This window comes from Notolabrus celidotus, chromosome 21 (genome assembly GCF_009762535.1).
Source record: "Notolabrus celidotus isolate fNotCel1 chromosome 21, fNotCel1.pri, whole genome shotgun sequence".
In the NCBI taxonomy this organism is placed as follows: Eukaryota; Metazoa; Chordata; class Actinopteri; order Labriformes; family Labridae; genus Notolabrus; species Notolabrus celidotus.
The window spans coordinates 28,971,119-28,994,515 of NC_048292.1; the positions used below are offsets into that span (position 1 = coordinate 28,971,119).

At 42.8% G+C, this 23,397-nt stretch overlaps 2 protein-coding genes, 2 long non-coding RNA genes and 6 other non-coding genes across 11 annotated transcripts; 5 read left to right on the top strand and 5 right to left on the bottom strand.

Moving 5' to 3' along the window:
* Positions 1-1,108: 1,108 nt before the first annotated feature.
* On the top strand, positions 1,109-1,181 carry trnav-cac. Its single transcript has one exon. It is a non-coding gene; the product is annotated as a tRNA-Val (tRNA).
* Positions 1,182-2,196: 1,015 nt separating this feature from the next.
* trnal-cag lies at positions 2,197-2,279 on the top strand. Its single transcript has one exon. It is a non-coding gene; the product is annotated as a tRNA-Leu (tRNA).
* A 401-nt stretch (positions 2,280-2,680) lies between these two features.
* On the top strand, positions 2,681-2,752 carry trnaq-cug. Its single transcript has one exon. It is a non-coding gene; the product is annotated as a tRNA-Gln (tRNA).
* Positions 2,753-3,206: 454 nt separating this feature from the next.
* Positions 3,207-3,278, bottom strand: trnad-guc. The gene has a single exon. It is a non-coding gene; the product is annotated as a tRNA-Asp (tRNA).
* Positions 3,279-3,830: 552 nt separating this feature from the next.
* On the top strand, positions 3,831-3,903 carry trnav-aac. The gene has a single exon. It is a non-coding gene; the product is annotated as a tRNA-Val (tRNA).
* A 228-nt stretch (positions 3,904-4,131) lies between these two features.
* On the bottom strand, positions 4,132-4,203 carry trnaq-uug. The gene has a single exon. It is a non-coding gene; the product is annotated as a tRNA-Gln (tRNA).
* A 121-nt stretch (positions 4,204-4,324) lies between these two features.
* On the top strand, positions 4,325-5,615 carry LOC117804858. Its single transcript, XR_004629274.1, has 2 exons — positions 4,325-4,570; positions 5,325-5,615. It is a non-coding gene; the product is annotated as an uncharacterized LOC117804858 (long non-coding RNA).
* A 1-nt stretch (position 5,616) lies between these two features.
* LOC117804844 lies at positions 5,617-8,471 on the bottom strand. Its single transcript, XM_034673262.1, has 5 exons — positions 8,085-8,471; positions 7,704-7,913; positions 7,254-7,607; positions 6,978-7,075; positions 5,617-6,844 (listed from the first exon to the last, which is right to left on the bottom strand). The coding sequence occupies exons 1-5, from the start codon at positions 8,446-8,448 to the stop codon at positions 5,765-5,767; spliced, it is 2,106 nt and encodes a 701-aa protein (XP_034529153.1). The 5' UTR covers positions 8,449-8,471; the 3' UTR covers positions 5,617-5,764.
* Positions 8,472-8,512: 41 nt separating this feature from the next.
* Positions 8,513-11,437, bottom strand: LOC117805467. Its single transcript, XM_034674196.1, has 10 exons — positions 11,288-11,437; positions 11,012-11,098; positions 10,669-10,917; positions 10,452-10,529; positions 10,311-10,376; positions 9,988-10,080; positions 9,404-9,894; positions 8,994-9,321; positions 8,618-8,883; positions 8,513-8,525 (listed from the first exon to the last, which is right to left on the bottom strand). Exons 1-10 carry the CDS (start codon positions 11,435-11,437, stop codon positions 8,513-8,515), a joined length of 1,821 nt encoding a protein of 606 aa, XP_034530087.1.
* A 6,290-nt stretch (positions 11,438-17,727) lies between these two features.
* Positions 17,728-20,063, bottom strand: LOC117804852. Of its 2 annotated transcripts, XR_004629268.1 has the most exons (4): positions 19,759-20,054; positions 19,008-19,215; positions 18,286-18,317; positions 17,728-18,098 (listed from the first exon to the last, which is right to left on the bottom strand). It is a non-coding gene; the product is annotated as an uncharacterized LOC117804852 (long non-coding RNA). The 2 variants fall into 2 exon arrangements; XR_004629269.1 differs by lacking the exons at positions 17,728-18,098; positions 18,286-18,317 and having other exon boundaries at positions 18,977-19,215; positions 19,759-19,918; positions 20,010-20,063.
* Positions 20,064-23,397: the final 3,334 nt, after the last annotated feature.

Consider the following 23,397-nt stretch of genomic DNA (forward strand, 5'->3'; position numbering starts at 1 on the left):
CGTTAGAAACATTGAAAACATGACTGTCACTTTGCTCCGCGGCTGATTTACGTCCTCTGATGTTACTTTGGTTTTACCTCCCGACGAACACGTTAGGATACGGCCGTGTGTTTCCTCTACACCTCAGAGGAATGTGACGGTGAGACAAAGCTGATGAAATATTTGATGAACTGTAAGTCACGCTTTTATCTTTTAATGACAGCTTATTGGAAAGGACTCACAACAAACACACGTTCAAATAGAATATGTAGATTTTAGTGATGATGGTGACGCGGGTCTGTAAATATGTTCTTATTCAATGAATGAAATGTGTGAAAGGCATTAGAATATAATCTGACTTCAGTTCTCCCTCTCACCAACTGCGTCACCAATTCCCCCTGCCTCTAAAATGTACGTACGCCTGGGTCAGAGTTTGCTTATCAGAAGTCACATTTTCACGTCAAGTTTGTTTTTTATAAATCACAAACTTGGCGAGAAAACTGGCGTACGCTCATTCGCCTAACACGGCGAAAGGTCCCCGGTTCGAGACCGGGCGGAAACATGTTTTGTGTTTCTTACTCTAAATGTTAAAGGTTATGTTCTTACCTGTTTTAAATGTATGAGGCATCAGTGAAACAAAAACAAAGCTCTGTCTTTGTGTTTTCATTTTATTCCCTTTGACCAGTTTCTATGTTCAGCCTCACATCACAGAGGCTGTGAGAAAAGGCACATTAAATGTTGACCTGTCACTTTTATTTGTTTTTTTTTCATGTGTTATTCTATTTCAGGGTTCTAAATTAACAACACACAGGATTGAGAGACTGGGTCTCTTTACATCTGTGAAAGGGGAAACAGCACCAAATCTCACATGTGGTCAAAAATATATTACATCCGTAGTGATAAGAACTACCATAGAGAATGAATGGGAAAAGTTAAGGAAGTTAAGCTTTACTATGAGGGGGACCCGTCCGGGGGTCCTCGGTTCGAAACCGGGCAGAAGCATGTTTTGTGACTGGGTCCATTATTGAAGCTTCTCTAAAGTAAGGAATACCTGTCTGAGGTGGTTTTGTGTTTGTTTGTTGTTTCAGGTCAAGCACTGGGTGGTGTGACGTCAGAGCATGTGGCACCAGTTTCCGTAGTGTAGTGGTTATCACGTTCGCCTCACACGCGAAAGGTCCCCGGTTCGAAACCGGGCGGAAACATGTTTTGTGTTTTTCACTCTGACTGTGACAGAGTTATCTCCTCACTGATTTTATGAGTATTAGTCAGAGTTGAAACTAAAATAAAGATGTTCTTGTTTTCTTTTTATTCTGTTTGAGCAGTTTCTATTTCCTGCCTCTTTTCACAGAGTGATGTGAGAAAAAAACACAGTTAATGTTGATAAACTGCTACTGATGCAGCCTGTCACTCAAAACGGTAAGAAACTGGGTCAATTCAATTCAATTCAACTTGCTTTATTGGCATTAACAAAGATATGTTGTTGCCAAAGAACATACGATTCATACACATACATTACATATATATTCATTACATATTTTATATGCATTAATGAACGATGGTGTCACCCATACAGCATATCTCAATGCCCTCACTTGATGCTGCACGCTCATAAAACCTTCACCTGAAATCAAATATTATGGGATGGTGCGTCCCTCAGGCTGTGACAGGCAGACGCATATTTAGCAGCCAGAGGAGCTGCTGACCCTTCCCCCAGGAGAACTGACAGTTTCTCTTCAGGGGTTCATGTTGGGAAGTTTGTTACTATTTTAGTAATTTCCCTGTACACCATGGAACCAGCTTGAAGGTTGCGCACGCAGTTGTGAACATGTTTCTCACTTGACTTCAGCCTACCTACTGTTGCGACAGATACTGCCCTGTAACAGGACTGAGCTCAAGTCCAAGCGACCAGAAACCTCAGCTAAGCCAAAGCTGTGTTCACAATCTAAAGGACTAGTAATATCAGCAGAGCAATTGGTACTCAAGTTGTACACATGAGCAAAGCCAGGTACCTGCAACTGGATTTTTGTAGAAACTGCTTTGGCCTTCCATTAGTCTTCCTCCCCACTGCATGGAGCGATGTCTTCGTCCTCCAGCCCAAAAGGTTGTTCTTGTTGTTGCCAGGTGAAAACAGTAGCAGTCTGCACCCTGAATGGAGCCAAAAGGTTTGTTACGTGACCGTGTCGGCGTGCCGCGCCCTGTGACCGTGCTGCCCATCTAGTCAGGATGGCCGAGCGGTCTAAGGCGCTGCGATCAGGTCGCAGTTTCCCCTGGAGGCGTGGGTTCGAATCCCACTTCTGACATGACGTGCTTTTCCCTGCCACTGTTGTCTGCCACATGATGCTGACAGAGATTACTCATCAAGTCTTTACACGGCAGGCGGCATGAAGACAATAAAACACTGTGCTTGTAGTACGGCGGGCGTGCCTGACACGCTAAATTCAGACGGTGCCGTTTGTGTGGCCTCTGACTCCTGCTTTTTGCACGTGTTGCTCTCAGCAAAGAATGAACATGCTGCTCTCAGCCTCAGCCCTCGTAGCTGACCACGTTACTTTAGACAGCCAGTTAAAGTTGCTTTTTCATGCGGTCCTCTGTTTCACTGGTATTTCTTAGTGCCTACCGTCTCTTGTGTGCACAGTAACAACCATACATGTTGATGGCATGTAAGACCGTGTTCGACAGCTGTCTCTGGAAGCCATGCGATGGTTCCATGGTGTAATGGTTAGCACTCTGGACTCTGAATCCAGCGATCCGAGTTCAAATCTCGGTGGGACCTGCTTTTTAGGTGTCGCAGGTGCCTTGCGACTGTTCGGACGGCAAGCAACACAGGTGCCCAGCACCAGTGAGCCCTTGAACAATCCAAGGGTTATCGGGTCAGCCGATCCTCCTGAAAGGTTCAGAGGCCACTGTAAATTCCGGCTCGTACTAACCATCAAATGGAACTGTAGTCGCTCTTAACAGCACATGCATTCCCTACTGATGTAAAGCATAGTGTACACATTGGACTGGAATTTGCTGATGAAGGCAAAAGGCAGGGATGAACCAATGAACTCATCCTGCTTTACTTACGGTACATTGATGACTGCTTGGTTGGCAATTTGATTTAGATTGCCTCCATTGTAGTAGGGAAGGTTAACCCTTCCTCAGCTCACCTCGGCTGGAGAGCAGCACGAGCTTGAAGCCCCTGTCCTTGTGGGTAAAACAATTAGCTGCTGGTAGGAAGCATAAGTCTCCCCGTCGGGGAATCGAACCCCGGTCTTCCGCGTGACAGGCGGAGATACTGGCCACTATACTAACGAGGACGCGTGCCCTTGTGGCCCCTGGCACACGACCGCGGTCTTCCTGTCTTTACCAGGACAGTGCAGACATTCCGAGGGAGGCATGGCCAACTATGGGGTCCAATATACGACACACAGCAGGTCCGGAGCCTTAGTTCCCCCTTTACTGAAGAGCCCACAAAAGCGCATTGTGGGAGGCAGGGTCGCAGCCGGTGCCAAGCAGTTGGGTTGAACTCTTTCTTGTGTTAGATATTGATCGTTGTCACATAATAAGAGCAACTGAGGGCTGGTGCATTCGTCTCCTCTTGATGGCTTTTCGTGCCTTCGTTGTGTATGAAACACATACGCAGTCTTTCACGATGCTCTCAAATATCTGTGTGAGCAGACTGTATGTGTTGATGAGGGCGGTGGCGCTTACGGGGGCTTCCTTCAGGATGGCTGTGCACAAAGCTGGGTGGGGGAAAAATCTGAAAATAGCCACAACAGGAAACTGGACTACACCGCTGCGCAGCATCAAGACTCACCGGGGATCGAGCGCATGACATGAATCATCGACCAACTGTAACAAAAACACCGGTTTCCGTAGTGTAGTGGTTATCACGTTCGCCTAACACGCGAAAGGTCCCCAGTTCGAAACTGGGCGGAAACACTTTGATGCGTTGCTGTTGTTTCCAGTGGAGATTGCCGCACTTATCAGAAAGTGGCCAGTCGTAAGGAGTAGGTGTGGGACGGTCGTGAAGCTGCAGGAACGCATTCTGGAACCAAGTCCGAAACAAAGCATTTCTGAAGTCTCAATTTAGTGTATGACAAAGAGGAGGCAATATTGCAACTGCCACTCAAACAAGACAGTGTGCTGTACAAACATCTAACATCTTCGCAGTCCCACCGAGATTTGAACTCGGATCACTGGATTCAAAGTCCAGAGTGCTCACCATTACACCATGGAACCAGCTTGAAGGGTGCGCACGCAGTTGTGAACATGTTTCTCACTTGACTTCAGCCTACCTACTGTTGCGACAGATACTGCCCTGTAACAGGACTGAGCTTAAGTCCAAGCGACCAGAAACCTCAGCAAAGCCAAAGCTGTGTTCACAAACTAAAGGACTAGTAATATCAGCAGAGCAATTGGTACTCAAGTTGTACACATGAGCAAAGCCAGGTACCTGCAACTGGATTTTTGTAGAAACTGCTTTGGCCTTCCATTAGTCTTCCTCCCCACTGCAAGGAGCGATGTCTTCGTCCTCCAGCCCAAAAGGTTGTTCTTGTTGTTGCCAGGTGAAAACAGTAGCAGTCTGCACCCTGAATGGAGCCAAAAGGTTTGTTACGTGACCGTGTCGGCGTGCCGCGCCCTCGCCCTGTGACCGCGATGTCCATCTAGTCAGGATGGCCGAGCGGTCTAAGGCGCTGCGTTCAAGCTGGGGAACAATCGGCCATCTAAGAAGGGGGAGAAGGGGGGAGGAGGGGGGGGAAGAAAAAGGGAAGAAAAGAGAAGAAAAACGAGAAAAAGAGAAAGGAACGAAAAATTCGGCCGTTTCCCCGCAATTAAAGTGTTAAAAAGTGATTTCCTCGAAAACTAGTAAACTTTGATACTTTGTATGCGCCGCGTGCGGGATACGAACCGGCGAACCTGAAGGAAGCTGAGACCGCAGTATGACTCTCTGCTGTGTGACGCACATTGCCTTATATGGACCTTGCTTTCGGGTCGAAGGGCAAAGGGGTTCCCCCATTCAGAAAATAGGTCACTGAGTGCGCGCAAGGAAACCTCATTAAATGAGTGTAAATAAGCTGATGTTTTAGAAAGCATTATTATGTATCACTGTGATACGGAAGAGGATTAGAGCCACTGAAAAAATTATTATTCTGAGATTAAAGTCAGAATTCTGACTTTAATCTCAGAATTCTGACTTTAATTTAAAAGAAGAATTTAAAAAAAAATATTGAACTTAATTTTTTTTTTCAGTGGCCCTAATCCTCTTCTGAACTGTGAATACAATTGTGAATACTTTTTAAAATTCTGAATATTTTCATTACAGTAAATAATTCATTTTTACTTCTTTCCTCTTTCTGCAGGAATGGAAGCTGCCTCATCACAAGACTTGAATAGCAGTTCCCCAACCCTAGACCTTCATAGAGGACTTTTTCTCATGTCTGCTGGAGACCACCTTCAACATGGAACTGAAAATGCCTCCTCTTAGCATCTTTATTTTTCTGTGTCAAAGCAGATTATTTTGCATGTTTTATCTTCAGACTATTTACCCGTAAATTATGCACCATGTTACTGTTGGTGATTGTTGTAAACATCATTGTCAATGTTTTTTTGTGTTGTTTACTTCAATTTTCAATAAAGACACATTTTCTGTAGTTGTGTTTGTTTGTAGAAAATATAACAATTTATTGCACACTATCATAACTTACAAAACAACAAAAATAAACATAAATACTTACAACTATATACAATTTTTACAGTTTTAATTTAGTGTGCCATTTTAGTTATTATTTACAAGATCAGCCTATTTCTGGAATTTCTTCCTCATTTCCTCCAGCCACTGCTGTTTGGTGAGGGTCTCAAACTCAGGGCAGTACACTTTGCCATAGTACTGGCTGTGGCCAGTTTCGGCATTCCTGAACTGGCCACACTTTTTGCAGGTGTTAGCCTCCACCGTCCTCCTGTATGGCCTCTTGGGTGGGGCTTCTTCTTGGCTTGTAGCTGCACCTGTCTGAGGGAAAACTGCCACAGGATATATAACTGGCACTTGTATTAGTCTGACATTTTGTCCAGGTGGAGAGACAAACTGGGTTGTCAGACTGGGTGCTGGTGCTGGGGGGCCGGCAAACAGAGGCCTCTTGCCCGGTGTTTTCGGTAAGATGGTGCGGGGGACCTGACTAGGACCCCTCTGCCTCTGCTGTGCCTGACCAGCTGTGCTCTCTGGCAGCCAGTACTGGTGCTCCTGCTGCGCTGGTGCAGGCTGAGCAGCTAGCACTCTTGCCTCCTGAAGAGGCTCTGCAGATTCAGAGATGGCTGGAGGTAGGACGGCACCCTGAAGCAGCACAGACAGTTCCTGTCTCTTCTGCCTGGAGTTGAACCACTGGATCAGGGTGTTCTGGTTGACCTCCACCAGCTGAATGGCTGTCTGCTGCATCACCAGAGAGTTACCTAGCACCAGCTGCCTTATCCTGTGGTAATCCCTCAAGATAAGGGACCACCTCGAGACAGCTGTCTTCCCTCTCCTCACTGGGCCTTGGTGAATGCTGCAGAGTCGAATGAAAATGTTCTCCACCAACCGACAGCAGTTAGGCCACTGAGCAGGCGCGCTACTTGCACCTAACAGGCAGCGGGCAGTGCTCTCCACACCAGGCGTGGTTGAGGGCTTCTTCGGTGTTCTAAACCTTCCAGTCAGGAGCCTGTCCTGGTGTCGAGCAGCATATACCACCCGCTGCCTGTCCCGCTCGTTGAGGCTGTCCCACAGGCCTTTGATGGTGCTGGCCTGCTGGTTGGTGAGACACAGGGACGTCTGACTCCGAAGCTCCACCAAAAACTCAGCGAGTCTGTCCACGTTCTGGTAGCCAGGGACATTCTGCTCGTCCACAGCCTGTTCAAAATATGAAATATTTTTGAAAGTATTAATGTAAATCCTTAAATTACAGGGACCTTTACCGACACATTTATGTTGTTCTTCATTGGATGAAATATAGGTGCATAACTTTTAACACACTGACACTTACCACATCATCATCATGAGGCTGCATATCAACTCCAGTCTCAGAGGATGAAGTTGAGACCAGAGATGACGAAGCAGAGGCTACTGCAGATGGGCCAGGAGCTAGTGATGCACAATATGAAAAAAACAGCCATCAATATTACAAATTTAACAACTGCGATATGCTGCAAAAATAGTGAGGAATCATTATCATGATTGCAACATAATTCTTATTTTCACTGCACTGCACCTAGCCATATCATAATTTCAATAATACTAAGATTTATTTTTTAAGCCTTACAGGGAGCTATGGCCAGTGGGCTGGGAGCTGTCCCGAAGGAGGTGCTAGGAGCTGGGATGAAGGAGGTGCTCGAAGCTTGGCTGGAGGAACTGCAAGGAGCTGTTGTGGAGGAGGTGAGCTGAGCTGTGGACACACTAGAGCTCAGGCCAGGAGTCAGAGTGGCAGGGGCATGGAGAGCTTCCTGGTCCAGCACTGTTGGGTCCTCTGCTGCTTCGGCAAACCCCTCATCTTCCTCCTCATTGTCCTCCACATTATGCTCCTCCACCATCTGAGCAGTCTCCTCCGAATCAGGGTGCATATCCTGCAGTGCCTGACCAGTCTGCCGGAACAGATACTGCAGCCCTATGAGCTCTCCTGAAACAACAGAGGTAAGATGGATCATTAACAAAGTTGTGCAAATTATTTTTTTCATAATGAGTTGAATTTTGAATTTATTAAAATAATGCTAACCAGTGTAAGGGGAGGGTGGACAGAACTCTGGGACCACCTTCCTGCCAAACAGCTTCTCATAGTTCCTGTTCACACAGTGAAGCAGGTCACCCGAGTAGCTGCGGAAAGCAGATGGTCCAGCCGACAGGGCAGCACTACCACGGTCCTGGTTCCACCTATGGAGTCCTTCAAGCAAGTAAACCTGAAAATTCAGGCTGTTGGCACTGGTTCCTAGAAGTAAATAAGTAAGTAAGTAGGTAAGTAAGTAAGTAAGTAACATTTTGTTTAAACAGCACTTCTTAAAACACTTGGTAATAAAATACATTAATGACTATTACAATTTGTGCTATTGCTGGACTAAATAACACATTAACAAACATACTGTATATTACAGACACAAACCTGGGATGAAGCGGTTGAGGTGCAAATGAAAGGACTCCAAAGATGTAGAGCCCCTGGCGCACCTGAATGTGGGCAACCGCACACCTCCCTTAGTGAGCTCCCCTGTTTTTGTGTAGAGAGACACACCTGGCGGGTCCTGGATGCATTTGATGTGCTTGCTTTGGACATGCCAGATGTGCTCCATCCTGTCCATGTCAAACAGGGGAACTCCAAGAGAGTCGTTGCCACTGGTCCCCGTCAGCCCCTGCAGCAGCTCCTCCAGCATCTGGGTGGTGGCCTCTTCACCCCGGGTTCTCCTCCGACAATGGAGGGCCAGCTCCCCCCTGGACAGATGCCTGTTGATGTCCTGATCTGTGACTGCCATGCCCTGGGACTGAAGCTGCTGTTTTTTTGCTTCACGCAACAGAGCTAAATCAGCTGCATCCCACTCAAATATGCACGCTGACAGGCGTGACATAAAGACCGGGTACAACTGATGAGCATCTGTTGCGCATCCCAGGGCAATTCTGCGCATGAAGTGCCAGATATCGAGCCTGACGATGAGGTCAGGCCACCCACCGAATCTGGCCTCCAGCTTGGTCTCCCCAGCGTTGGAGCAGCAGCCACAGTCCACATACAGGGCAACAGGGGGATGGACACCAGCTTTCTGGTAACGCTGTACCAGGTCTGCTGCCATCATGTCCAGGCCAGCTCCCTCCTGAGCGGTCAGCACACTGATCAGAATCTGACCATGCTCATTCCCCACGGAGGTGAGCCAGAGAGCTGTCCCTTTAGCCATGCCGGCAAGCTTCTTGGTGATCTGAAGGGAAAAAAAGAAGTAAAAAAGTGATTATTTTCATGAATATTAATTTACTGTGAGTAGTTAATAATATCAGTTTCTGTATTAAAGAATGTGAAAACAATTTAAACCTTTTTGGTCGAGTCCATCTTTAAAATTGTGCCAAAGGTGGATGTTATCCTGGCCTTGATGTCCTCGAGCCTTGTCAAGATGTCCTGGCTGTAGACAGACAGGAGCCACTTGCAGCTTGGCACCACAGAAGGCTCAGGGGGCTCAGGGAAAGTCATGGGCAGCAGTCCGGGGCGCTGCTGAAAGTCCACACACTCTGTGGTGTACCTGGCAACCCGATGCAGCCACTCCTCAGAGTGGTTTTCCATCAGCTGCTTAACAACCCGTGTTGGACTGTTACCCAGACCTCTCTCCCGCAGGAAGCGGATCACCCGGATGTCACAGGCATATCTAAGTCAAAGACAGGTGTATCAGTGGAATTGTTTTACATAATTCTGTTGACAAGGCAAGAGAGAAAAGATTTAATACTTACTTCTGGGTCAGGATCACCCGGAATTCAGACCTGTGAGCCAAGTCCAGCTGCCTGAGGACAGTTTGGCTCCAAGACACGTGGGTGGCTCTACATTTGGTGCAGGTCAGTGTCTCTGTCACCATATTGTAGGTCCTGTCCACGTCAAGGACCCGCCGTGCCCTCTTATGCAGCCCTGCTCCTGTGAGTTGGTGCTGTTGACAGGCTGCATTAGGACAGACCACTTTCACCTTCCACAACTTGTATGGCATCCATACAAACAGTGGATGGGCAAAGAAGCGGTCTGGTGCTGGAGCCTGGTTGTACAGGTGACTCGGCTGAGGTGGAAAGTGCCACAGCTTCAGATGGTCCTGAAGCTGCAGTCTCCCTTTTGGCCCCGTCCTCAGGATAGATTTTTCAATCCATTTGTGGTCTTCGGGCGGCAAACCTTCTGACCACAAACGGGGCAGGGGGGAGGTTGAAGCTGGTGCTTCTGTCCTAGTGTCAGCAGCAGACTTTAAAATAAAAAAAGCAGAATATAGTTTATATTGGTTTAAGAGACTCCTGAGCTTTGGCACACTATGATGTAAAAATGTTAAATTACTTACAGACACAGTGGCAACCACAGCTGCTGGACTGGGGACAGGTGCTGGACTGGGGACAGGTGCTGGCGCCTGGCTCTCTGCTTGAGAAGTTGAAGCCTTGAGACACACAGCAGGAGTTATATTCAGATTAGTAAAAACTACAAGCAATTCACCACAGCATTAAATCTGTGAAATTATACAAGCACTCCATATAAAAAACTATAATGATATTGTTACTGCTTTAAAATGTAATTTCGGCTCAAGTGGATTTAAAGGTTTTTAATATCTTTATAAAAAGTTTGTATAATAACACCTTTACAACAGTAAGTATAATCTTTATTACTCACTGAGACAGGAGTGCTGGAAGGAGCACTGGTACTTTCCTCAGCAGGGTCTGTGACTGTGATTTGGGTCTGTAAAGCATTCAGTATTAGTTACTTACCACAATTATGTCTCAAGCTTAAACGTTGCATAAAATCTTTATTTACCTTGGTTACTCTTCTGGCTTTGCTAAGATTTGGTTTTGCAGCAGCAACATGCGCTCCACCAAATCTTGGCTTAGTAAACTGAAAGACAACAAAGCAGAGGGCTTTGTCAGGGCTAAGTTGAGGACTTTATAGTCAAACTATCGTCCAATATACATAAAGGTAAATATTGTGTTCATAGCAGGGGTCAGTTTATGCATTGTATTAATTGTCTGATTACCATTGCCAAACTCAAAATGGGTCGTGTCTTTTGGCCCTCAGGTCTCAGTCCTGGTACTACTGGAGCACTCTGGGCTGGACTGGATGGTGGAGCCTGTTGAACAGCTACGGAACCCACCAGAGGACCAGCTGCTACCCTCTGGACAGGGTCCCCTGCTGCTGCAATCTGTTGCCCCACAGGGCCTTGGACTTGACCCACAGCTGCAGCTGGTTGCCCTCCAGTCCGCGGAGCAACACTTGGTGTGGATGGCTGTTATTCCAAGACAGAGTAGACACAGTTTTAATTGTTGTAGCGACATACATAAACAAACACTGTCTCAGATAAACACTCTCAATAGTTTTACCTTTGGTTGATGAAATCCACATTGGCACTTCCTCTCTTGCCCAAACAATGACCTCTGTCCATGAGTCTGCATCGGACATTTCTCAATCTACAAGCAATAATCACACATTTGATTGACTATGGAATAATCATCACAGTGTATAGCTTATGGATCTGATAGAAAGTTTGCCAATTTTATATTAGTTAACTAATGAACCTTATTTTGTATTTGTTACAAGTTATGGGTAAAATGTATAGGAAGAGTAAATTGTATACTGGTCCATAAATAAACTCATACCCTCTGATACAGCTCAAACCATTTCTTCTGCCTGGGAGCAGGCCTGTTGCCTTCACCTGCAGGCCAGGACCCAGTGCTGGCAAACCTTCTCAGACGGGACATCCACTCTGAGTCGGACATTGCCTTGTGCGATTTTGTCTTGGAAGACATTGCCTATTTTTAACATGAATGCAGATATTAATACATAAAAACAGTAATATACAGTAATTGCTTTATATTAAATCGGGTGCATTGGCTTTGTACTGTTGTAATACAACAATTAGAAAAAAAACTTAACTAAGTCACAAACTACATATTGGTAGAGTTTTAAACACATGAATTAACAGGATTTATAACATGTATGTATATATGTATGTAACATTACAATGTTGGGTGAACTCTTTCAGGAGTTAGAAAGGTAGTAATAGAAAGCTGGGTAACTCATAGACTGGACCACTATCTTGTGTAGTAGGCATTGACTGTATAAAATGGTAGTAGCCCACTTACGTCGGGGAGTCTTAAAATGGTTGTCAGTGTAACAGAAAACACTGCAACTTATTCGACGTTTAATTAGGACTCAAAGCTCATTCATTTACAGTAGGCTATTTGCACTATGTATACATTCTCATAGTGTTGGGTGATATATTTCTTCAATTCTAAAGCTGGTCGTAAATGGTGCACTGACTTCTTTATTGAAAGTAACGCTGTGAAATGTCTAGTACAGAGAAATGTTGGACGGTAATCGACTTTCTATCAATATAACAGAGGGAACACAGTACAATGGACAGTTTCCAAACATTAACCTGATGTTTATGAAGACAAATGATACACTGATGCCTTTATTATGTTAAACAAGGCAGAACTGTCAGAGAACTGCGGTGGTAACGGGGCCTATGAATGGGACAGTACTGCTGCGGTAACAGTGCTACTTGCTACCATTACAAGAAGAATAAGATATATATTGCCTAAACACATTGTTTTTCACTCATAAGATCAAAACCGATTGTCGCAATCAAACAACTATATGTTAAGATGAAGTTCTACATTGTTCCATTTTTTCTTGTTGTTACACCGATACTGCCGGAGTTGGGTAAAGTTAGAAAGATATTCACAGATTCGAGCTTCTCGGATCAATAGCTTGTTAACGAAAGGAGGTATAAGCACAAAATATACCTCTTTCCCATCAGTGCAAGACAGACAACGAGCTACAACACAATTTTCATCAATATAGGCCGTCTCTCGTGTTGTGCAAATAACATTGGTCTCTATGCGCTGCCGGTGGTGAGGCGAGTGGGCAGGGACCGTCTACAAAGTGTACTGCCGAAAAATTAAGCTATGAAAAAAAATCAAAAAGTTCACTGTTATACAGACTAGTGTCCTGAAAGTCACTGCAAACCTTCATCATGTCCTCCTGATTGTACTACAACAGTTAAGTTGAGAATATGTATTTTTTCATAATTTTGGGGAATTTTTATTGCAGATAATATTTGATAACTTCACTGTTATACAGTGTAGACGCATGAAAGTCACTGCATACCTTCATCATGTCCTCCTGATTGTACTACAACATTAGGTTTGAGAATAAACAGTTTGTCATATTTTTGGGGAACTTTTATTGCAGATAATATTCGATAACTTCACTGTTATACAGTGTAGACTCATGAAAGTCACAGCATACCTTCATCATGTCCTCCTGATTGTACTACAACAGTTAAGTTGAGAATATGTCTTTTTTAATAATTTTGGGGAATTTTTATTGCAGATAATATTCAATAACTTCACTGTTATACAGGTTAGTGTCCTGAAAATCACTGCAAACCTTCATCATGTCCTCCTGATTGTACTACAACATTAGGTTTGAGAATATGTCTTTGTCCATAATTTGGGGGAATTTTTATTGAAGATAATATTCAATAACTTCACTGTTATACAGTATAGACTCATGAAAGTCACAGCATACCTTCATCATGTCCTCCTGATTGTACTACAACAGTTAAGTTGAGAATAAACAGTTTGTAATAATTATGGGGATTTTTTATTGCAGATAATATTCAATAACTTCACTGTTATACAGGTTAGTGTCCTGAAAGTCATTGTAAACCTTCATCATGTCTTCCTGATTGTACTAAAACAGTTGGTTTGAGAATAAACAGTTTGTCATAATTTTAGGGAATTCTTATTGCAAATAATATTCAGTAACTTCACTGTTTTACAGTCAAGTTTCCTACAAAGGCTCTTTTATTACTATAAGACATATTTCATGGAATAACCACAGTATTTGACTATTACAGTCTAGTTTCAACAATGGAATTCATGTCAGCCACTAGGGCCAATCAGGAGCACCTTTCAGTTTAGCTCAACAGACTCCCGGAGCCATCCTTTTTCATTTTGCATAGCAACAATGATGAAAAAGCAATCCTTAAGACTTATCTGGATTCCAAAAACTTTACCCAATCATATGAGCGAAACCTTGGGTGACTGGCCAATCAGGAGCACCTTTCAATTGACTCCTTGAGCCATCCCTTTTCATTTTGCATAGCAACTATAATGATTAAGCAATCCTCAAGAGTCATTTGGATAACCTTAAAGTTTTGTCTGCTGTCCAACTCCATCGTTATATGTAAGTAACCTTTTCTTTAAATGTGTTTTCATTGAAATTATTAACATTTTTCCAAATTTTAATGCTTAATAGTGTGTATGTTAGTAGCATATTTGGCCTTAATTAGATATTACAAAGCACAAATGCCTTATTAAGCATGATCATATTCCACAGTATTGGTGAGGAGTTTCCCCACAATAATCTGATGATTACTGTTTATTGATACTAAGTATGGTAGTTTTTGATATCAATATGCTTTGCACCTCGTGGGTCAGTGGAACAGTCATTCTCCCCTCAATAATGATAAATAAGGTCTCGATTATTGTGTGACCCCCCCCCCCCCCCCCCCCCCCCCCCAGTTTTACTCTGAATATGTTGAGTATGTCCTGTGTGAGGTCTTGGTCATGAATAATTCACTAGGAAACGATCTCAGGGTTAATAAGTTTCACAGTACTGGCTAAATACTTATGAGTAAGACCTCACTTTACAATAAGGAATATGTTCAGAGCTAAAGAGACTAAATTTAGATTTATATGGACACTAATAACGCTGGTATTTTTGTGTTCAGTTACATAAGCCTAGACCATAATTACAAACTGTCATAAAAGGAGATTGATTATTCTATTCTAATCTGTGTATTACACTGAGCAAACCAGTTTTACACTGCAAATCATGTACAACATGAAACAGAATTATCCATGGAAAGCGCTTGCTATTGTACGATGTTCTATATTGTATAGAGTATTAATACAGAATAAGTTATTAGTACGTGCATTGCAATCACTGAGACTAATTAATGATGGCCAATATTATACTAATATACATGCTAATGTACAACTAGTTAATGTTTAATATGTGTACTGTTATTAAAGTGTTGCAGAATGTTTCAGAGCTTAGTTATGTATAGATATGTTCATATGTTTGTTTGTCCCAATGTTTGTTTAAATTGCCGGCTGTCATTTTGTGTATCAATAATTTTACACACAAATTCACTTCAGATTGACAATATGATATAGTTTTTGCTCTTCTCTTTTTTGATAGATTAGTGACAATTTAAAGACAATGGGAAGAGTTAAAAAAGGAGGCAGAGCTCAAAGGAAAGACCTATGGGCAATGGCAGGTGGACTGGAAGCTTTAGTGAAATCAATGAAGAATGCTAACATTCCAAACAGAGATACAAGTTATTCATCAGAACTTTGGTCTGAACTTTCTGGAAGTCTATTTGATGACGATAATCAGAAAAACCGTCACTGGTTGTGGGTTATTTGGACAAAAAATCGACATGGAGTGAGGGATTTGATTACCAAACAACAAGAAGCGCCATCAGGTGAGGACAAACAGAAGAAGAAGACAGTTGATGAAGAAGAAAATGTGTCTTTGCAGACAGAAGTTTCTGACAAAGACATAGAAAAGAAAAAATCAGACGACGAAGAAGAAAATGTGTCTTTGCAGACAGAAGTATCTGACAAAGACATAGAAAAGAAAAAATCAGACGATGAAGAAGAAAATGTGTCTTTGCAGACAGAAGTTTCTGACAAACAAGCATCAGATGAGGACATAAAAAAGAAGAAGGCAGAAAATGAACAAGAACAGGTGTCCATGCAGAGAGGAGCCCTACCTAAGAAAGCATGTAATAAAAAACAATGGAGAAAGATGCCTGCAGTTTCAAAGAAGTTCACAATTACAGTGAAGAGCAAAAAATGGAAAACAATTGTTCCACTGCATGGTTCAACAAAACTGAGGCAACCATGGACCAACATATTGTACAACAGTTTCCGAAAAAGAAATCCCTGTTGCACCCTTGCTTTCAAGAGCCAACATGTTAAAACTCCTCACAGCCGTAAAGTAAACAGTCCATATCTAAATATCATTGCAATTTGTACATTCCCATCCTGTGGTGCAAAATTTTCTTTTCAACGGAAAAGGGAGCCAGCTGGAGAGACCCCCGTGAAGATCTCTGTACTGCAAAGAGGAAAAATTGCACACAAAACCAGTGAAAAAAAATTCAGACAAGCAGCAAACACAAGGAGAGGGAGAATTGGAAAAGCTCTGAGAAAAGGAGTGAGCCAATTCTATTACAAAAAACTAAAGAAAACACCAGTTGCTGAACTGATTTCAGGAAACATAACTCCAAGTCTAAACAAACATGTTCTTAAAGTCATTAGTTCAGAAATTAAAAAAAGCAAAAGACTTCATGATGATGTCTTCATGGAGATGTTCCTCACACAAAATATCATGAAGGAAAGTGATTTCAATTTTCATAAGATGCCTGGGTACATACAGCACTTGCAAGTTGACCCCTTTGGTGTACATATGTACACTGAAACAGGAGTTAGCATAATTGTGCAACACCTGAGAAAGAAGACCCGAGTGACCTTGTACCTGGATGCTACTGGTAATGTTGCCTCAAAAGTTCCTGGTCAAACTAAAAGGCTGCTGTACTATGCTCTCACTCTTCCTGGAGGAGGTAAGAGTACACCTCCTCTCCCAGTCTGTGAATTGCTTACAAATGAACACTCTGTACCACCCATCACATTCTGGCTAATGCAGTTCCTCCACAAACTGGCACAGTACACAAAAATAAGAATACATCAAGTTGAAACAGATTACAGCTGGGCACTACTCCAAAGTGTTCTTCTCTCATTCAACAGGGAGAGCATTGTCAGCTATTTGGACCGGGCTTTTGCCATTTGCTCAAAAGTCAAGACATGGAAGGACATCAAGACATTTACAGTGCTACACCTATGCTCTGCACACGTGCTCAAAGCTGTCACTCAGGCAATCGGGATTTTGCAACATTTGCATTCGCCAGATTGCAAAACACAACCTCCATGACCGCAGCACTCAAAATTTTCCGCTCAATGTGCAGTGTATTCACTTCCAGGCACAACACCGATGATGTCCAGACAGATCTCAAGGCCTTGCAGGACTTAGTAAAAAAATCCAAGGATAGGCTGACAGACAGTGAAGAGGTGGAGAAATTAGAAGACAGCCCCTTAGTTCAGGAGGATGACGATGAGGAAAGAAGAAATGCCCACACAATTGTTGGCAGATCTCCCTTCACATATGAATTCAAGAGGGTGTTGGAGGAGGTAAAAGGAGAGTTAGAAAAAGCGGACGCTGGGAGTCCACATGATGAGGAAAACCCATACTTCTGCCCAGGCATTGTTGATGTCCTTTTCGAGAACTACCTTGGCATTTTCCCCCTTTGGAGTGGTCTGCTGCTTGGGAATTTGAAAAGGTATGCATCTGACAAGGAAGATGACACCTTTGGGCCAAGTAAAACAAGGGACACAAACTGTCACGTGGAGAGATGGTTTGGGATCGTTAAACAGTCAATTCTGAGAAATCAGAGAAGACTAAGGGCAGGGACTTTTGTTCGAAAAATGTATGGCTCTTTACAGGGAAGATACAGAGAACACATTATGTGTCACAACTTCTCAGAGCAGTTGCTCCTCAAACCCATGCCACCAAAAGACATCACTCAGTCTCAGGAAGGTTGGGCAAAGAGAAATGGAACAAAGCCTCTCACCACCACCCAGCCAGCATTTCCATGTGGGCCCCAGATGGATTATATGTGGGCTGCAAATAAGGGTCCCAAGTGGGTTTGTCCGCGGGTTCCATAGAAGCCCCACCTGTAATTGCCCATATGGGCTTCAAGTGGAATCTATCCGGGCTTTACATGGGGCCTCTCTGGGCATTTCATATGGGTCCCATATAGGCCCCATCTCTATCTGAAGGAATATCTCACTGGACCTTGCGTGGTGCCCAAGTGGGCTGCAAATATGGGTATAGAGTGGGTTTGTCCGCAGGTTCCATAGAGGCCCCACCTTTAAATCCCCCATATGGGTCTAAAGTGGGATCTACTTGGGCTTGACATGGGACCTATCAGTGCAATTCATATGGGAATCATAGAGGGCCCATCTCTGCCTGAACAAATATCTCACTGGGCCTTGTGTGGGGCTCAAGTGGGTTGAAAAATAGGTTCTAAGTGGGTTTCTCTGCAGGTTTCACGGAGGCCCCACCTAGGATTGTCTATACGGGCCTCAACTGCGATCTAACCGAGCTCTACATGGGGCCTATCTGGGCAATTGATATAAGACCCATATAGGCCCCAAATACTGCCTGGAAATAAAGATCTCACTGAGCCTCAAGGAGGGGGCCAACAGAGTTTCAAAATGGGTTCCATGTTGATTTGGCTAGGGTTTCCCATACTGCTCTACATGTGGGTCCCTAAACACCAAAGAAAATATTTAAGTCAGGTCATAAAATGCTAAGTACAAGATTTTCTTTTCAATACAAATTCATGTTAATTAAGTCAGTATTCAGTAACAGATACCCATTTTTTGTACTTTTGTGTAAAACTAAAGATATTTGTACAGACTAGAAAGTTGGTTTGTATGAGAATTTTCAGCACTACCTGCATCAGGTGCAGGTCAGCAGATTCCTAGCCTGAAACAATGGCAAAAATGTAAAATAATGCACTTTAAAAAAAACGGTGCTAAAATTCACAAGAAAACTATGACACACAGCTGTGTTTAAAACAAACTTGAATTTAATATAAACTGTCCCATCATGAAAAACTAGCCATTTTACTGCATAAACATTGGGCATTGTAAGCATTGCAAATGGCTGCTTTCGCTTTACTGCTCAAAATATCATGGAATACATAACAGAAACCACAATGGCAGGCATGGGAACTATTTTTAACTACTTTTACCATAGTTAGGTCTTCACTGTTCTTTTAAAAAAAGTATAAATTTCAACCTTGTAGAGCTTTGGTTTGACTTAAAACAGTGTGAATAAGAGGTTTTGGGCTATATAGGCAGAACAACTTGCGGACTATGAGTCAGTGTCATCATCACCGTCTGAGTTAAACTACCCCACTGTAACTAGTGAATACACAAACTGCATATGTTGAGAACAGATGGTACAAAAGAGTGACAAGGTTGAACAGAAAATGAACATTGCCAACTTTGAACAAAAAAACCCCACACAAATCTTCACACAGGAGGACAGTCACAACGCTGCCCACCCAATTTTTTTTAGCTCTAGTTTTTGAAAATAAATTTGCCAATCAAACCCTCAACTGACATTTTTAAAAATCCGTATACAAACAATTGTCCGTATATAGACTTTTACCTCCAGTACCAGATCGTTGACCTCTATTGGATTTGTGTCTCATCTTGAGACTGAAGAGCCTGTGTTTCACCCCTTCTGTTGAACTCCCTCTGTGCTCTGACGGCCCGCTTGCCCCCTCTGTCCCGAGCTCCTGTAAACCATTTTGAGAAAGCCTTCTCCGCATCCTTGTGGTTTATGTCCTTTGTAAGGATGTTCTTCTTCAGTGCTCCTAGAAATAAATGAAAAAAGTATCAACCTAGTAATTCTGACAGACAAACAATTAATTATCTATTTTCTCTTAGATAATCAGAGCAATAGACTCAAGGCAACTAAAAGATGACATGCATCATAATATGAAATACAATAACTACCATTTGAAATCACAATGACATCATAGGGTAGTCTATAAAGCCCTGTATTTTGGATTTTTATAAGTTTAATTCAATGCATTCAAGTCATTAAATCCATGAAAAAAAATGCATTTGATATAAACTGACCAGGCCTCTATTGTGAAAGCCACCTACATTTTTAATAGCTGTCAAAATCAGCATTGTAAGGACCTAATCTTGTGCAGAGTACTGAATTTGGTCAAGTTGCTTGATCACACAGCAAACCAATTTACATGGCCAAATGCATTTATAAAATCAATATCTGGAGTCTGAAAGCCAATTAAATTTTGAATATAAACTTTTAACCTAACATTTAAATCATTTTTCAAACCTTGGACATAAAGTGTCCATCCTATTAGATACTTAATTTTAAAGAGAACTACCGTAAACAAGATCAAATAGACGTAGCTCCCTGAAGGGTTTCTTCCCATGACGTCCAAAGAGGTTGTATTGCAGTGCCAGGTCAGGTGACATTATAAACGCCATCATTCTTCGGGTTGCGTCATCTATCGAAGAACCTCCAATTTCTCCAACCATGGCAACCTGAGAATACATAATGAAAGTTACAGAAAATAAATTCTATGGTTACTGAACAGTTGGATGATACTACCATTTCATAATTCTTCTTTATTACCCTCTGTCTATGCCCCCCAAATCCTCATTTCCCCATGCCTCTCTGTCTTCCTCTCCATGTGATACAGGTTTAGTAAAAAAAAAAAAAAAAGAAAGAATGTCATGAAAAAGAAAAGGGCAGACTTTGAATGATCTGAGGCTATGAGGTTGTTATATTTGTACGTTAGATTAAAAAAAATAATCATAATAGCACAATTAATAGATAAAATATTAATAAACCCATTTAGAAATATATTTTTGTCCAAATTTTTTTCACATAAAATATGACGCTATTTAGTAACCACATCTCTGTAAATTCTGAAACTCTGTGACCATGACAGCAGAAGCAACATCATAAACGATGAGGACAGACTTGTCGGACACTGTTGTCGTTTCACCGAGAGATCTTTTTCTGCATTTCTTGTGCTGGATGTGAAATTATTTTCTTGACTCTATATCCACTAAACGGAGTGTGCTCATCTGTCTGTCTGTGTGTGTGTGTGTGTGTGTGTGTGTGTGTGTGTGTGTGTGTGTGTGTGTGTGTGTGTGTGCATGCACGTTTTTGTGTTTCTGTGTGCGCATCGGGGCTGAACTCTGTTGTGCGCGATACAGAGAGCAGTGGAAAATATGAACGCACAACGATGTAGATAAGTCATGTAAATAAGATAAATAACATAAGGCTATTTAGTCTGTTAAACAAAAGAATAAAGTATAGCCCTGATCTATAAGAGAGGTAACCTTAAATTACTTGTGCTTTGATCTGGCGCTATACAGAAAATAAAATTAACATTGAAATATTTTGATCTCATTAAATTAAATTATAAAAAAATTCTAAATGCACCTGCAATTTTTAATTTTTTTGTGTGTAATTTATTCAAAAAATAAATAAAATTAAAGCCGCAAGCGGCGATGTGCGGGCCCTCGTTCAAGCACCGCCTGATGTGCGCGAGTCCCAGACGTGCACGACCGCCTGATGTAAGCCACCGCCTGATGTGCTGCAGGTGTTGCTGTGCTGCCGAGGCTGAAACTGTGAGCTTACCTGTGCAGTTATCAGCATAGTGTACATTGCAGTACCGCCTGTCACCAGTAGGTGCTGCTGTGTCTTGAATTATGTTCTGAAGGATTGTTCATCACAGATCATTATAGAAAGAGTTGGGATCACAAGCATGTTAAAAACATGTTCTGAGAGTAAATACTGCTTGTGTCCATTAGGTGGCGCTATTCATATGACAAACATGTGTATGTATATGAGTTCAGGCTGGGCCCGTGATGAAACACGTCAAATTTGGAAGAGATCGGAGATTGTATGTAAATGTCAGTACCATGTATTTCCTGAGGGTGGCGCTATGGCTGTAGTAGATAAATAAGTCCATAGGTGTGTTGAGGGATGGACCCTGATCATGTGTATGTAAGATCAAACAAATTGAACACTGTATGAAGGAGCTATAAGTATTTCCTGTTTCATGGCGAGACATCAGAGTTTGAGGCGTTGCCACGCCCACACCGATTGTTTTAGAGAAATTCTGTCTGATGACTTTTGATCGTCAATGTGTCTGCTTCAAAATGTGCATGGTTGGGAGTTGATCGGAGCAAAATTGTAGGAGCTATTTACATAAATACATACTTTAGCGGTTGAAAAAATGTACTCCAAGTTTAGCGAAGTGCCACGCCCACAAAAATTGACGTAGAGAAATTCTGTCCGATATCGTTTGATTGTTAATCTGTCCACTCCAGAATGTGCGTGGTTGGGAGTTGGTGGGAGCAAAATTGTAGGAGGAGTTCGAACAAATACATACCCAAAATAAAGGGGTCAAAAACAGAAAAATCAAAATGGCCGACTTCCTGTTGGGATTTCACCACGACGTTAAGAGGCTTTTTTGTAGATCTTTGCATGACACCTTACCAAAAAAAATTTCATGCATGCATGTTGAACCGTCGTGAGGGGCTGGCCCTCCGAAATTTTCAAATTCAAGGGGGCGCCGTTTAGCCATTTTGGGGATTTTTTTTTCGGGACCACCAAAATGTCGAAATTTTCACCAGGCCTGGTGCATGTGCAACAGTTGGGGACTTTTGCACCGCGTTATGGCAAGCACATTGGGGTTTGAAAAGTCGGGAGAAACAATAATAATAATAATTAAAGCCGCAAGCGGCGATGTGCGGGCCCTCGTTCAAGCACCGCCTGATGTGCGCGACTCCCAGATGTGCACTACCGCCTGATTTAAGGCACCGCCTGATGTGCTGCTGGTTTTGCTGTGCTGCCTAGGCTGAAACTGTCAGCATACTCGTGCAGTTATCAGCATAGTGTACATTGCAGTACCACCTGTCACCAGTAGGTGCTGCTGTGTCTTTAATCATGTTCTGAAGGATTGTTCATCACAGATCATTATAGAAAGAGTTGGGATCACAAGCATGTTAAAAACATGTTCTGAGAGTAAATACTGCTTGTGTCCATTAGGTGGCGCTATTCATATGACAAACATGTGTATGTATATGAGTTTAGGCTGGGCCCATGATGAAACATGTCAAATTTGGAAGAGATCGGAGATTGTATGTAAATGTCAGTACCATGTATTTCCTGAGGGTGGCGCTATGGCTGTAGTAGATAAATGAGTCCATAGGTGTGTTGAGGGATGGACCCTGATCATGTGTATGTAAGATCAAACAAATTGAACACTGTATGAAGGAGCTGTAAGTATTTCCTGTTTCATGGCGAGACATCAGAGTTTGAGGCGTGGCCACGCCCACACCGATTGACTTAGAGAAATTCTGTCTGATGACTTTTGATCGTCAATGTGTCTGCTTCAAAATGTGCGTGGTTGGGAGTTGATCGGAGCAAAATTGTAGGAGCTATTTACATAAATACATACTTTAGCGGTTGAAAAAATGTACTCCAAGTTTAGCGAAGTGCCACGCCCACAAAAATTGACGTAGAGAAATTCTGTCTGATATCGTTTGATCGTTAATCTGTCCACTCCAAAATGTGCGTGGTTGGGAGTTGGTGGGAGCAAAATTGTAGGTGGAGTTCGAACAAATACATACCCAAAATAAAGGGGTCAAAAACAGAAAAATCAAAATGGCCGACTTCCTGTTGGGATTTCACCACGACGTTAAGAGGCTTTTTTGTAGATCTTGGCATGACACCTTACCAAAAAAAATTTGATGCATGCATGTTGAACCGTCGTGAGGGGCTGGCCCTCCGAAATTTTCAACTTCAAGGGGGCGCCGTTTAGCCATTTTGGGGAGTTTTTTTTCGGGACCACCAAAATGTCGAATTTTTCACCAGGCCTGGTGCATGTGCAACAGTTGGGGACTTTTGCACCGCGTTAAGGCAAGCAAATTGGGGTTTGAAAAGTCGGGAGAAAGAAAAAAAATAATAATAATTCCTCGGGTTTCAAGAGGGCCTTCGCCGA